Here is a 15997-nt window from a genome sequence, read left to right as displayed (position 1 = left end):
GTCCTCCCCACAGGATTGTCTCCCAGCTTCAGAGCACTACAATTTTTTCTTAAAGGTACTAAACACCAAAGAATTTCCTGGCCATCAGCCACAGAGCCATGTCGAAGTCCTTTATGCTGCTCAGATACATGTTCTCCATTTAAAGACTCAATACTGTAAACGCTTAGGTTTCTAGCGGCCACCATTATAAGTATACTTTAATTTGGTAGTAAAGAAAGGGATCCAAGCAGCAACCAAAGTGAAAAGTACCAGTTATTATTACTCACAAGACATCATGATTGGCCAGTACTGTGATCAGCCCATGAAATTCAGTCCACATTCACTGAGCATAAGTCTGGGGTTTGCATGAGTTGGGTCAAGCCATCTTTCTACTCCTTCCTCTTCTCTCTGATCCACATAGCTTTACAAGGGAGTGTGTAGCTGGGTCACAGAAGACATCAGCATGGTATTTTTTTAATGAACAGACAAATATCTAAAATACTACTACACACCTATTTGAATGGCCAAAATCCAAAACACTGAGAACACCAAATGCTGTGAAGTAACAGGAACTCATTGCTTGTGGTACTACTACTTTGGAGGACAGTTTGGCAGATTCTTCACAAAACTAAGCATACTTTACCATGCAATCCAGCAATAGTGTTCCTTGGTATTTACACAAAGGAGTTGAAAACATGTCCACATAAAAACCTGCAGACAAAAGTTTATAGCAGCTTTATTCATAGTTACCAAAAGTGAGAAGCAGCCAAGATATCCTTCAGTAGGTGAATGGATAAATAAACTGTGGTACATCCAGATGGGAATATTATCTGTATTAGTGACACAGAGGAACCTAAGTGCATACACTAAGTGAAAGAAACCAATCTGAAAAGGCTACATATTGTATGATTCCATACTGTACGACATTCTGGAAAAGGTAAAACTATGGAGATAGTAAAAAAAAAAGGTCAGTAGTTGCCAGAGCTGGGTTGAGGGAATGAATGAATAGGTAGAACGCAAAATTTTGGGGACAATGAAAATTCTGTATAATACATAATAATAGATACATGTCCTTATAGAATTGTCCAGACCCATGGAATGTACACCAAGAGTGAACCTTAATGTAAACTATAGACTTGGGGTGATAATGATGTGTCAATGTATGTACACTGACTGCAACACATGTTCCATCCTGGTGCTGAATGTTGTAAGTGGAGAAGAATGGGAGAGAGGAGGGACAAGGGAGTATAAGGAAACTCTGTGCTTTTATTTAAAAATTTTGAAAACATATTTTTTAATTGATTTCAGAGAGGAAAGGAGAGAGAGAGAAATGTCAATGATGAGAAACATTGATCAGCTGCCTCCTGTATGCCCCCTACTGGGGATCGAGCCCACAACATGGACAAGTGCCCTGACCAGGAGTTGAACCGTGACCTCCTGATTCAAGGTCTATGCTCAACCACTGAACCACACCAGCTGGGTGGGAACTCTATGCTTTTGGTTCAATTTTTCTGTGAACCTAAAAATGTTGTAAAAAATAGACTTAAAAAACAAACAAAAAAATAGTTTAAATAAGGCTAACTCAGAGGTTGTTTGCTTTGATATTTGGATGGAACTTATTATGGTGGTGTCTGGACAATGGGTTGGAGTTTTTTTTGTTTTGTTTTTTAATATATTTTATTGGTTTTTCACAGAGAGGAAGGGAGAGGGATAGAGAGCTAGAAACATCGATGAGAGAGAAACATTGACCAGCTGCCTCCTGCACGCCCCCTACCAGGGATGTGCCCGCAACCAATGTACATGCCCTCGACCGGAATCGAACCCGGGACCTTCCAGTCCGCAGACTGACGCTCTATCCACTGAGCCAAACCGGTTTCGGCTGGGTTGGAGTTTTGGGTGATCAGTGGGAGGCTCACAGAGTGAATATGTAATATGGAAGGATATCCATGTCCCTTTACCCATTCTCTGGGTTCCAGAGTGGCAATGGTTCAGCTTAATGCATCTCCATAGGACCCAAGGGTCACATCATGGTGCATCTGGTAGGGTAGTAGCAACATTGGGATATAGGTTGGAGTTTTTGAGGGAGGCTAAAGGACTAGTGCCCCCTGATGTTAGTCAAAGGGTGTAAACTTTAGTTATAACATGAGTAAGTTCTGGGGATCTAATGTATAGCCTGGTGATTACAGTTAACAATACTATATTATGTATATTTAAAAGTTGCTAAGAAAGTAGATCTTAAATATTCTTACCACAAAAGAGAAATGGTAATTATGTGACATGATGGAGGTATTAGCTAACTAAGGTGGTAATTATTTTGAATATATAAGTGTATTAAATCAACACTTTGTACACCTTAAACTTATACAGTGCTGCATGTCAATTATATACCAATAAAGCTTGGAAGAAAAAAAGAACTCACATCCCTTTTGCCTACCCAAAGTCTAAACCAAAACAAAGGGCTAAGGCAAATGGTAGTAAATATCATCTTCCTTACAGTTGAGGCTGGTATTGGAGAATGTGGCTTACATCTGTAGGCTCTAGGCCTCCTAACATTGAACCACAGAAGTAGAAAGACTCAGGCAACCAGGCAGCTATAGCACTAGAAACTCCAGGCCTCTGTACATCAGAGTGGTGTCTGTACCACTAAACATCCTGTAAGGCCCAAAGCATACATACTATCTCCAACACATACAGTTTCCAAGAGCGAGAGGAGAGGAGGGGCGGTGCCGTTCATGGCCAGTCGCCTTTCCAAAATTGGCAGTCAGATATGTCCCTCCACTTCCCCAAGGCAGAGTGGCTGAACAGTGGAGAGCAGTCAGGAATGTTACAGTAACAGATGTCTCTCCACATGAAAACATACATCTGCGATGAGGAAAAATAATTCTCTTGAACTTCAAAATACAAACAAAATGATTAGAAAGTACATGGTCTCCTACAGAGTCCCAGAGGTTACATTGATCCCATTCTTCTTTCTTTCAGATACATTGAGCATTACTTGGAGGAGTTCTTAACATCTGCTAATAGGTACTTCATGGTTGGCCACAAAGTCATATTTTACATCATGATGGATGATGTCTCCAGGTTGCCTTTGATAGAGCTGGGTCCTTTGCGTTCCTTCAAAGTGTTTGAGGTCAAGCCTGAGAAGAGGTGGCAGGACATCAGCATGATGCGCATGAAGACCATTGGGGAGCACATTGTGAACCACATCCAGTACGAAGTCGATTTCCTCTTCTGCATGGATGTGGACCAGGTCTTCCAAGATAACTTTGGTGTGGAGACCCTTGGCCAGTCAGTGGCTCAGCTACAAGCCTGGTGGTACAAGGCAGATCCTCTTGAGTTTACTTATGAGAGGAGGAAGGAGTCTGCAGCATTCATTCCGTACGGCGAGGGGGATTTTTATTATCATGCGGCCATTTTTGGAGGAACACCCATTCAGGTCCTAAACATCACCCAAGAGTGTTTCAAGGGAATCCTCCAGGACAAGAAAAATGACATAGAGGCTGAGTGGCATGATGAAAGCCACCTAAACAAGTATTTCCTTCTCAACAAGCCCACTAAAATCTTATCTCCAGAATATTGCTGGGATTATCAGATAGGCCTGCCTGCAGATATTAAGACTGTCAAGGTATCTTGGCAGACAAAAGAATATAATTTGGTTAGAACTAATATCTGACTTTAAATTGTGCCAGTAGGTTTCTGAATTTGAGAGAGTATTCTGGCTATTTCTTCAGAAAAGTAACACTTAATTTTAACTTGAAAAAATACTAACAAAACACAAACCCAGCAAGTACTACTCCTCGTAACTTTGAGCCTTGTAATATGGGAGCATGAACCTCTGATAATCAGATGTAAATTCCCAATGATTTCCTATCCTGGGTTTGGGGAAAATATATCAGATGAACTTAAAAAAAAATTTGTCACAGGCCATAAAAAAGCCAGAAACACTCTACATATGTCAGATAATGTACTGGAGAAAAGGGTGCTGAGTCTAAGGAAACAGGTTGCTTTGCAGCAGAACTTGCAGTGAGGACACCGTCTACCTGGCAATCCTCAAATGGTTTCAGTAGCAGATCACTTCAGGCCATTTTGGAGTACGTGTGTCTTTTTCTCGGGATGTTGTTTGGCTTCTGTGCAAAAGACTTACTGAGATTCCCAGTGGTTATCATGGTGGTAAATGTTTGGAGTCACAGGGAATCTGAAGGAAGTGGAAACAAAGCCTCAAAGTGAGTTTGCCATGAAATAGAAGAGAGTGGGAAGATCATGGTTGGGCCATGGCACCTGAGAGGTCACAGGAGATGGATTGGCACTTCAATATAGCATGGATCCAGGTGCTAAATGGGAAAGGGATAATGTGGATGGTCTCCAGCTTCCTTAATCCCATGACAACCAGAGCAGAGGGGACTTGAATGGAAGATACTTCTATGTTTTGCCCAAGTCACATTCAGTCTGCCAGATTCTGCAACAGTGTCTTCAGATCCTTGGCCAGAAAAAGTGGATGGTGTCAGAGAAGAGGCCTAGAATGGACTGAAGAGGCTTGCAAGGAACTTTCCAGTCTGGGGTTTCATGACAATCATCATCAGAAAGTCCAACTGCCACTTGCTCTAACCCTCAGAGTCCCTCAGCCTATTGTGCCCAGTTTGGAGGGCTGACATCAGGAATGGATTGGAGGAAAAGCCCTCCCTCCAAATAACCTAATTTCCCCTGCCTCATCTGCACTACTGAGGTGTAACAACCAGACGCATTTATGGTTAATTGATTTGATATCAAAAGCAGACGGGATGGCAATGGGAGACCCAGTCCTCATAACTGAACAGCTTAACATGCAATTCCCTTCTCTAAGAGAAGTTATAAAATCCTACCTATTATTTAAAGTTAAGCAATTCAATGTAAAGGAAGTTAGAAGGCAACATTTACATATTTATATTTTGCTTGTGTTCCAGTTAAAGTCATGTTTCGTTTTTTAAGTGATTTATTTGAAGAATCATTGTGCTGGCTTGACGTTCAGCATACTGGGCTTCTCTGATAAATTGAAACCTACATTTCTCTACCGTTGCACTGTGCCTTCTACTCTTCACTTTCTTGCCACAAAATAATCACAATGCAGCGAAGCAAAACAAAACCAACTAAAATCCTGAAGAAGTGGACTTTAGAGGTGATTACACATTCATTAGGACTCTCCTCTCTAACTCAAGTTTTCTGAAATACATTCTAGAGTACGGAAAGTTACTGGTTTAAGTCTTAAACCAAAGAAATTATACTGAAAGATTATATGGCTGATGTTTATGGGAATCTCGGTTTTTTTATTCATTTAAATTTTAATCCCAAACAGACAAATTCAAGATGTCATGAATAGTTGTTCTTAAACATAAAAAAACATAAAAATAAAATTCCTGATTTATAATTGAATAAATTATTTTTCTCAGTATATTCTTGTCATGGATTGTACCATTATCGTTTAAGTCCGTTGGAATTGAGCTTTCTCTTATAACTGAAAATATCCCCCACTGAACCCTTCTAGAATAATTAGTTCCTTATAGGCAGGCCTGTAGTATGTCTTTGCATCAGCTCCAGAACCTGTTACATCACCTATCTCAGAGGCACTGCTTAATAAATATCTACAAGATGAATCAATGAATCATTACATCCACTCCCATCGTGCCTCAAAGAAGTGCTTTTAAATTAAATTTAAAATTTTTTTCATTATGAACTCAGATACTTTTATATCTGGCACCTGGAAATTTTCCTCCTGTAGTTCACAGTACAGGAACTCGGGAGGGGCAGCTTGAGCTTTAGGCTCTAACCTGGTGCATAACCTACTGAGTTCAGTGCTGCTTAAGGTCAGTAGTGCATGAGACAAATTTGCTCCATCAATATAGAGCAGTGTTTCTCAATCAGGATTTTGCAGCACTACCATCACCACTCCACTCCCCAACCCTCGCCCTGACCTCAGGATACTTGGCAATGAGTGAAAATATTATTGGTTGTCACAACTTGGGCGGGAGGGTGAAGGGGGGTTACTACTCACATCTATTAGGTAAGGGCCAGGGATGCTGCTAAACATCCTAAAATGCACAGGAAAGCCACCACAACAAAGTAGTGTCTGGCTCAAAATGTGATGAGGTTGAGGAACCCTAATGTAAAATCCCTTTGAACTTCATTAAGAAAGAAATATGGGAGAGCCAATATGCATAATGCCCACCTGTCTATACCCTGGAATTAGTCTTTGATGAGTGTCAAAAGCTTCCAACTCACTTCTTAGTCCTTCTATAACATTCACAGCTAAGAAAAAAAGAATAGAGTAGTTCCCTGTACTGGACACTGGAGGGCAAGAATTCCCCAAGATAACACTGTTATTCTAAGCAACTGCAGTGATTAAAAATATATGTTTTCTGCCCTAACCAGTTTGGCTCAGTGGATAGAGCGTCGGCCTGCAGACTGAAAGTTCCCAGGTTCGATTCCGGTCAAGGGCATGTACCTTGGTTGAGGGCACATCCCCAGTAGGAGGTGTGCAGGAGGCAGCTGATCGATGTTTCTCTCTCATAGATGTTTCTAACTCTCTATCCCTCTCCCTTCCTCTCTGTAAAAAAATCAATAAAATATATTAATAAACATATATATATATGTTTTCTGGACCTGGTTGAAGACTGCCCCTTTGTAGAAACAGCTATGGATTTTACATATAAATGAAAATAGCTATAAATATTTAAAGTATGGGGCTTTGAAAAATCAGCCAAAGTTAGAACACTTTCAATGAATTGACTGTAATAGTTCAGAATAAAAGGTGGTTATGTTAGCTAGGTGTTTTAGTTAAAGACATTTTGGTTGCAAAGAACCGATATCCCCTGAGCTGTCTAAACCCAAAAGTGAATATTGAGAGGCTACTGGAGAGTTCCACTGAATGCAAGGCAGAATTGACACCCAGGCATTCCTGCTGTGAGAGCCTGTTGTACGTAATACTTCCCAACTTTCTGTCTAGTGCCTTTGCTGTGGTAGCTTGGTATTAGCTTTGGTGGGAGTATTTACACCATGGAAATCAGCAAACACTAGAAATCAGGTCTCTTTTTCCTTTTCTTTTCATCTTTCTTTTTTTTTAGGAGTTGGTTGTGTAAAATTTTAGTTGTTTACATCACTATACCAGCCCATGAAGAAGTGCCAGTGAAGTTCAAGGGCTTCAACAGCAGAAAAGAATGAACTTTCCCTAGAGGTCTGACAATATGACCCAGCTCCAACTATTTCCAGACTCAGAGTTTCTTCCTTCAAAACTCAACATTTCTGGAAAAGAAAACCCAAATGGCACAGCAGCCACCCCTGCTCCCAGCAGCTATGCCATGGGGTAGGTTTATTGGAGGGTGGATTATACTATAGAGCAGTTTCTCAGGCAAGGACCTATTATTATGAGCTGAATTAGATGCCTCTAAAACTGTCTACATTTCCACTTAGAGCTGCTTGGCTATCAATCATTTCTTCTCACACAGGTAAAATATGTCCTGCTACCATAATCCAAAAACATTATGTGCTACTCTAGCACAGCCCCTTTTCTGAATAGCAGACCATAGAATTCACGGATAATGCCAGAGGGCCAGGCTTCTCAGAGTCTAATATCTCCACATAACTTTCTCATTTGGTTCCTTAACCCATCTAACTATTCTTCAATCTATAAAATAAATAATAAATTCAGCACACACCCAAACACTATGAAGTCAAGACAAGGAAGGAAGAGGGGAACATTTTTTAGTGACTCTAGAAGAAAATGGTTATCTGCTCAATGGGCATTTCCTTACTGTAGAATTCAGTGGGCCCCTGCTGTAAGTTCTCAATCAAGGCCAGCCACAGTCTACCTCCATAATCACAGTCTACTTCAGACCCTTTGAACTATGTAAGATATAATTGGTCATAAGAGATCCAGTGGCAGGGCAACTTGCCTGCAACCTAGACCAGCGGTGGAGCTTTTGGTTGTCCAGGTTCCCACTGGAAGCTCGTTGCTTTTACAGTTATCAGTCAAATGGGAGGCAGCTGGATACCCTCATGTGTGGGACACTGCCTCCAAAATCCAAAGTACCCCAAAAGAGTTATGCCTCTCTTATTTGTAGCAGACATAAAGTACTAGTTCTCAAATTTGGCTGCATTCTGGAATTACCAGGAGAACTAATATTGATGCCTGGTTCTGACCCCAGAGAGTCTGACTCAATTGGTATGGGGTGGACACTGGAACTTTAAAAGCCTTCCCAGGTAGGCCTTGGCCTGGTAGCTCAGTTGGTTAGAGCATCATACTGATACATCAAGGTTTTGGGTTTGATCCCAGGTCAGTGCACATACAAGAATCAACTAATGAATGCATGAATGCAGCAGGTCGATCTCTCTCTCTCTCTAAGAATCAGTAAGTTTAAGATAACCTTTTTAAAAATACATTTTTAATGGATTTCAGAGAAGAAGGGATAGGGAGAGAGAGATAGAAACATCAATGATGAGAGAGAATCATTGATCGGCTGCCCCCTGCACACCCCACACTGGGGATCAAGACCACAACCCAGGCATGTGCTCTGGCCGGGAAACAAACTGTGACCTCTTGGTGTATAGGTCAACGCTCAACCACTGAACCATGCCAGCCTGGCTAAAAATCAATAAATTTAAAAAGTGAAAAGACCTTTTGGGGGGAAAAACCACACACACCTTTCCAGAATAAGAGGATTCTGGGAATATGGTAGAGTAGGAAGCACCAGGAATCTGTCTCCTCAGCTAGACAATAATTGCACTGGCAAAAATCTGTCTGATGTAACTATTTTGGAACTCAGGAGTCTATAGAAACTTGGATGGTAAACTAAGGTTAGTTTCAACTCTTCACACAGTAGCAGCGACTCATTCTCCACCTCCAGCCATCTGGTAGGCAGTTGTGCATGTGTTCCTGGAATAGTTTGCATGCAGCTTATGCAAGCCAGGGTAGGCGTAAAGGACCCTGTCCTCCAAATATCAGGAACCTGTGCTCTAATTGCTGATTGTTGCTTCTCATCATGGAAGTACAGACAAACAGTCAGACAGCCATTGTTGTTGCACCTTCTTCCATTGTTGCAATCCCTTTCCCCTCCAGTTGAGGTGACTTCCAGGGGGTTTAAAGGGCCAATGCCCCTTTGTCCTCCCTTCATTCCCCCCCACACACTTTGGAGGTATATATTAAAGAATAGAACATTCAAAAACAACTACATATTTGGGGAAAACTAGAAAATGACTATGCATACCCAGGGAAAGGCTCTGAAAAGACCTTAAGTTACACTTAGGCTGATCCTTGGCACAAAGACAGCTTACAACAACCAAAAAAGGCAAAAATCAATGAATGAAAATGAACAAAAAACAGCTAACCCTGGGGGAAGGGAGATCATCTTATTTACAGAGTTATCACAGTATTAGATTCAAATGTAGAATTTCAATAAAAAATCACAAGGCATACAGAAAAACAGTAAAGTATGGCCCATTCAAAGAAAAAACAACAGAAACTCTTCTCAGAGATGACCCTGACAAAGACTTTAAAACAACTGTCAAAGATGCTCAAACCTATAGGATGATTTGAAAAAAGAAAGTCAAGAAAACACTGTATAAACAAAATGGAACTATCAATAAAGAGTGAGAAAACAAAAAAATAAAAAAGCATTCCAGAGCTGAAAATTATAATTGCAATGAAAAATTTACTAGGGGGATTTTAAAAGCAAATTTGAGCAGGCAGAAGAAAGAACCAGTGAAGTTGAAGATTGGACAATGGAAATTATCAAGTCTGAGGAATAGAAAAAAAGATAGGAGAAAAGTGAATAGTGCCTAAGAGACCTATTGGATACCATTAAGTGACTCAAAGGGGCACAAGAAAAGTTATTAGGCGATGGAGGTGTTCTATATCTTAATTAAGGTGCTTTTTACATACATGTGTGCATGTGTAACAAACCCAGTAAAGTGTACAAGCTATGTTTTATTTTATGTAAATTATACTTCATGTCTATTTAAAATCTATATATATAAAAGGCTAATATGCTAAGTGTCCAATCATCTGACCGGTTGCTATGACACGCACTGCCCACCAGGGGGCAGACACTCAATGCAGGAGCTGCTGTGATGCGCACTGGCCATTTACAGAGAAACAGCACCGTGGACCTGACGCCGACAAAGCAACACTCAGCTTCTCCCAAGTGGGACACAGGCCCCGCCACCACCCTGGAGCGACACCCCACCAAATTGCAGTTAACGCTGTCAAGACCCCCATGGCACAAAATGTGGCCCACACAGCCCAGCTCAGCCAGGAAATGGTGGCTGTGGGCGCCAGGTAATGACATCACATAGCAACACCTAGCTTCCTCTCCCTAGCAACTAGCCTCCTTGGAGTTTCTTCAGCCCAGGAACACACTTGCTTTATAACAAGGTGGAAACATTTTACACTTTAACCAAATGTCTTTGAAGTCTTTTCCCATGCCTCACCTCATTTGATCCTCACAGAAGTCCTGGAGTAGGTAGATAGGAGACTAGGTGGAATCCTATTTTCTTTTCATTAGCCAGAAAATGGAGATTTAGAAAGCTTAGAAACTTGACCCAAATAAAAAGAAGAAATGATGGACCTTGAAAATGACTTCAGGTTTTCTCACTGAGCAGAATATAGTCAAACACTGCTGCAGTTAAATATTTTACCCTTTGTTCTCCCTGCATGATCTACAATAATAATCTGCTTCGTGTTGATATTTACTGCTGTGTTACTGACAATTACCTGAAAGAGAAGTTGGGGTGCTTCACTGGGCTGGAAAAAGTTTAGCTAAATCAGAAAGCAGGTTTAATTAAGCAAGTTTATCTATACATATAAAGCTCTCGCTGGCACCAAATCGCACGCGTGTGTTTCCATCTGTCATTGTCGTTCGTGAATTTGGTTGACAGTTCTATTATAGAGAAAGGGCGAATAGCTATATTAAAATATTTCTTCTAATTAATTTCCTTTCAATGTGCATAAATTCATGCACCAGGCCTCTAGTGTATTATAATTCTTTAAAAAACCGACAAGAAAGAAACTTATATGATCCTACTTTTTTTAAAAAAATGGGACAAAATCCAGTCCCCTGATAATGATAAAGAGAAGTTACAAGCATGTGAATTGTTATGATTACAAGTATCCAGTTATTTCATCATCAAGAGAATCTGATGACATCATCATTCACAGAAGACTGAAATAATAAACACAAAAACCAATAATAGGTTACCTGATTTATGATTTTTCAAAGGTCTCAAAAGTTGTTGCTTGAAAACTGCCCTCTTATGATTCTCTATATGTCTTCCCAAACCACTATACCATAATTGTTAAGTCTTCAAGGAAGAAACTGTATAAAATTCCTGTGTGATCTTAGGAAAACAAAAGGTAAGAGTTTGTTCCTAATTTCAACCAAATTAAGCCATAGCCAATTTCTTTTCTGCACACAATTTTATATCCCACAGATTATATATTACAAAGGAATTTTGTAAACTTGATGGCTAAAATTCCAAGGTCAATGCACAAATAATCTAAAAATTATAGTTTAGCCTCCAGTGAGTGCTCTGAACCAATTATATATTCAAATGCTTTGAGAAGGGGCACATATTTTCTACTGTTATCAATTCTATCACCTATCTTGGAATGATCAACTTCATAAGATTATTTAATTACAAATAATTAAGTTTTCTTTATAATTATACAACTCTTTAGAGTCCAAGTAAGTATTTTCATAATTATCTCTTTTCTCTGACACCCCATTCTGAAAGAGTTAGGAGAGAAAGTGGTGTAATTTTTCTGTAGAAAAAAGAGTCCTTTGTACTTTAGAAAAGATGAACGAAATTTATAAGATCTTTTGTATCAAGACCAGACCAGTTAATATCCTACAACTGGGCAGATAGTTCAAATAGATGCTGTCTCTTCACTGACTGAATTCTATTTCCATATAAAGCAACATCTAGTGACCAGAGGTGCCTTAAATCCCAGATAAAATCTATTAAGTCGTCTAGTTTAAGTCATAAGAGGGACTCAACACAGCTTATTCTCTATACATTGTACTTTATTTAATCTACTTTAATGTTTCTGTTTCCTCCCAGTAAAGGATGAGATACAAAAGAAAAACAGTTCTATTGTTATTGACTTTATTATCTCTATGGGCCTTGCAAAGAGAGTATCGATTCAGGTAACTTTAAAAAATAATGAACATTTTATTTTGGTGTTTGGTTTAATGATCTTGTTATGTCAGGAAGGTTCTATGTTCATCCTGATAAATCAGCATGCAACTGTATCAATCCAAATACACCCAGATATAGCCAAATGACATCCAAATATATCAGCTTAAATATTGCTTTCAGCATAAAAATTCTTTGTTTCTAATGAAATAAAAGCTAAATGTAATTTGTGTAGGCCAATATGTGTGAGGAGAAGCAACGTTAAACTGCCAAGACAGTTACTGTATAATTATGGTAATGTAATATTAGTAAATATTATGGAGAAATTTGTGCCATTTTTAAATAGGTGGCATCTTCTTTAAGAAACATCCTTAATATTGGTGTCTTCGGGCATTATGTATGGTATTTGCCCTCCACATACTTGAGACAAGCAGAAAGACTTCATTTGCTATTAGCAAATTTCATTGTTTTAATGATAAGTTTTTCTCATTTGTATCTAAAAATAGTTATTTTTTAAGATATAGCATATGAGTAATATTTATCAGTCAAATCACCTCAGTAACTTTTATCATGTTCATTACTGTAACCTACAACCAACAATGTACTTGGCATATAGTATGTGTCTTGGTCCATTCGGGCTGCTATGACAAAATATCATAGACTGGATGGCTTATGGACAACAGAAATTTATTTCTCTCAGTTCTGGAGGCTGGCAAGTACAAGATCAAGGAGCCAGCAGATTTGGTGTCTGGTGAAGGCCTGTTCCTGGTTCATAGAGAGCCATCCTCACACCAAGTCTTCATATGGTGGAAGGGGTGAAGGAGCTCTCTGGGATCTCTCTTAAAAGTTCATTAAATATTTGGTAATATTAGGTAAAATTAGGTAATAAAATGAATAGATTGACTGAGTATAACTCTAGTCATCTTAAATGTGAAAACCCTTCATATAAGTTTAAAAGTAAATAAATGTGTGTTGTTGTTTTTTTAATTTATCCTAAGCACAAGGAAACTACAGAGGACATATCAATGCTGGTAAGTATTTATAAATATGTTATGACCTCTTCTTTGAGGACAAAACTGGTTAGAGGGCACTGAAAAACCTGCAAGTCCTTGGTTCCTACAGGCAGGGTAAACCAAAGCAGTTTTACAAACACATGTTGGAAATATTCATTTAAGGTCAGAATACTAGGAGTCAAAGAGCAGACTGGCAGAGCTGCTGCCTCTGATAGAGGAATGGGAACTGGTCAGGAGAATGAGTTACAGGAGTCAGAATTCAGCCTATTAGGAACCTTGTGCCTTTTAAAGCTATGGGCAACACACAGGAATAAAGTTTTGGCTAAAAGACTCTCAGGAGATTGCATTAACCATATGCCACCTACCAAATTATGCCATCAGAATGTGTGCAGAAAGGAAAACTTCCCCAAATATTGTGCAAGATCCAATATCATTATATGTTCTTCAATTTCTTCTAGTCATGGGAACCCACATAGTGAAGTGAAAGCAACTTTCCTTTCTGATGCTTGTTGTGTCCAGGGGCCTTGTCTCTCTGGTAGTTCTATGATTTTGAAGACCCCCACTAAGACCATGACTCCATACATGGGTGAGCTGTGCTATGCATGAAAATAATACAGTAAGAAGGCTTTCATGTGCTAGGCAGAGTATATTTTCCCTGTATATAGCCATGACTAACAGGGGGCAGTAACTTTCAACCACCTGAAAATAGAGGAGGAATGGGTTAAAATGTTTTCTGGCAAAATGTATTCAATGCAATACAATCTAACAATTGTTCTATTACCTAATCAGAATTCTATAGCCCTATCATACTAATACTCATCATTCAAAGGCATTGTTGTCAATGGAAGTGGGTGTTAGGTAGAATGCCACAACTCATTCACACCTCTGATGTTGCAGCTACTCTTATCTGTGTACTAGGCACAAAGATAGTCCCCTGACATAAGATTTAACCCCATCCTCTTGTTAACTTAGCCCAGGGTCAGCTCTCCAAAGGTATCCTAGCCAGGATGCCATAGAGTGTAAAGCAAGGAGGAAAAGTAAGGACTCAGGCAGTTTCTACCCACTCTGTGATTATGGACAAGATAATAAAAACTCTTTGTGCCTTATTTCCTTATCTAGTAAAATAGGGATAATAATAATAATAGTTCCTATCTTATAAGTATGGATTAAGTTAGATAATACTTAGGAAAGTATTCAATATGTATTAGCATTTTTGGTTGGATGATGTCTTTAATTTTTTTAAAAATTTTCAATTATGGTTGGTCTGTTAGCTATTAATGAAAAGCATCTAACATCATCTAGCAGATCAGAAAATATTTCCCTTAATAAGGAATATTTAAAATGAGACCGACCTGAAGGCAATGTGGGAATTAGCAGGTTGAATCTGTGGCATGTTTAAGGAAATAAAATTAAAAAAAGGAAAAGGCCAATGAGCCTGGAAAATTATAAGTGTAAGGCTAGGTAGGAGATGTGGCTGGACAGCGTGAAGTGTGAGATCATGGAAAATATTATGGCCATATAAGAATGAGGACATCATCCTTAGACAATGGAACGCCACTGAACTTCTGTTAAACAGAATAATGACATGGTAACACTAGAGCTTCAGAAACATGATACTGGAAGCAGAATGGAAATATGGAGAATGGGTTGAAAAGGGCAATGCAAGGATAGGCTAAGAGGGTAATACATTGCTCATTGTAGGGAATGGGAATATGGAGGTTCATTATATTAGTCTCTTTTTTAAAATATGTATTTTTATTGATTTCAGAGAAGAAGAGAGAAACATTAATGATGAGAGAGAATCATTGATTGGCTGCCTCCTGCACGCCCTCTAGTGGGGATCGAGACCACAATCTGGTTATGTACCCTTGACAGGAATCAAACCTGGGACCCTTGAGTCCAAAGGCCGATGCTTTATCCATATTAGTTTCTTTACATTTGTGTACCTTTGAAATTTTTTGCACTAAAATGTCTTTTTAAAGTGTACAGTGAGACCAATTAAGAGGCTATTGCAGTAGCCCAGATAAAAGATGATGGTGATTTGCAGTCATGTGGTGGCGGGGAATGGAGATAAGGGATGGATTTGAGAGATGTTTTGGAGGTAAAACCAGCATGGTTTAATAATGAATTTGATGTTGGGACTTAGGGAGTGCTCTGAGTGTAGAATGATCCTCCTATTTCTACCTTGCCATTCCAAGTGGATCCGGAGAAGTAAGGCAACATATGAAGAGGCCCTACTTTGGGGAAGAGATGATGACTTTAACATCTTCATTTTGAAGTGTCTGTGTAACTTCAAGTAGAAGACTTCAGAATACAGTTGGATATAGAAGTCCTATAATCCTGGGAGAAGTCTAGTTGTACATGAAAATTTGAAGCCATAGGAAAATGCCCAAGAGAGTGTCAACTGATCAAATAAAGGGCCTCAGAGAAACCCTTCTGAGATTAATAATCAAATCAAGGCTTCTGAGCAGGATATTTAAGGCTAACCTTAGACAAAAGCAGAAATATATTTCCATTGTGGTAGAAGGGAAAAATATTCAGCACTATAGGTAAATTTGTGGGTTTTTTAAAGGTTTTTTTTTTTTTTAAATATATACTAGAGGCCCAGTAAACAAAATCTGTGCACGGGTAGGGTTCCTAGGCCTGGCCGGCAATCAGGGCCAATCAGGTTCCCCACCTCCCCACCTCCTCCTTCCCTAGCTCCCTCAGCACACCGCCGCCCACTGCTGGTTGCCTGCCATGTTTCACACCGCCCCCTGGTGGTCAGCACATGTCATAGCAAGCGACTGAACTCCAGGTCTCCTGGTCGAACTCCCGAGGGGACAATTTGCATATTAGCCTTTTAT

The 15997-nt window shown here is 39.5% G+C and overlaps 1 protein-coding gene across 2 annotated transcripts in view; it reads left to right on the top strand.

Annotated features, from left to right (window-relative positions):
* The window catches only part of GGTA1 (glycoprotein alpha-galactosyltransferase 1 (inactive)), a 53891-nt gene extending 48487 nt beyond the window's left edge, over window positions 1-5404 (top strand). For both annotated transcript variants that reach the window (XM_079789795.1, XM_079789794.1), the window contains exon 8: window positions 2959-5404. In XM_079789795.1, coding sequence (XP_079645921.1) covers window positions 2959-3652 — 694 coding nt within the window. In that variant the 3' untranslated portion in view covers window positions 3653-5404. The remainder of the gene's footprint in view (window positions 1-2958) is intronic.
* The last annotated feature ends 10593 nt before the right edge of the window (window positions 5405-15997 follow it).

The sequence above is a fragment of the Cnephaeus nilssonii genome (genome assembly GCF_951640355.1).
Source record: "Cnephaeus nilssonii genome assembly, chromosome: 14".
NCBI classification, from domain to species: domain Eukaryota; kingdom Metazoa; phylum Chordata; class Mammalia; order Chiroptera; family Vespertilionidae; genus Cnephaeus; species Cnephaeus nilssonii.
Note: the sequence above shows the minus strand (reverse complement) of the source record. Positions and strands in the feature narration are given on the sequence as shown.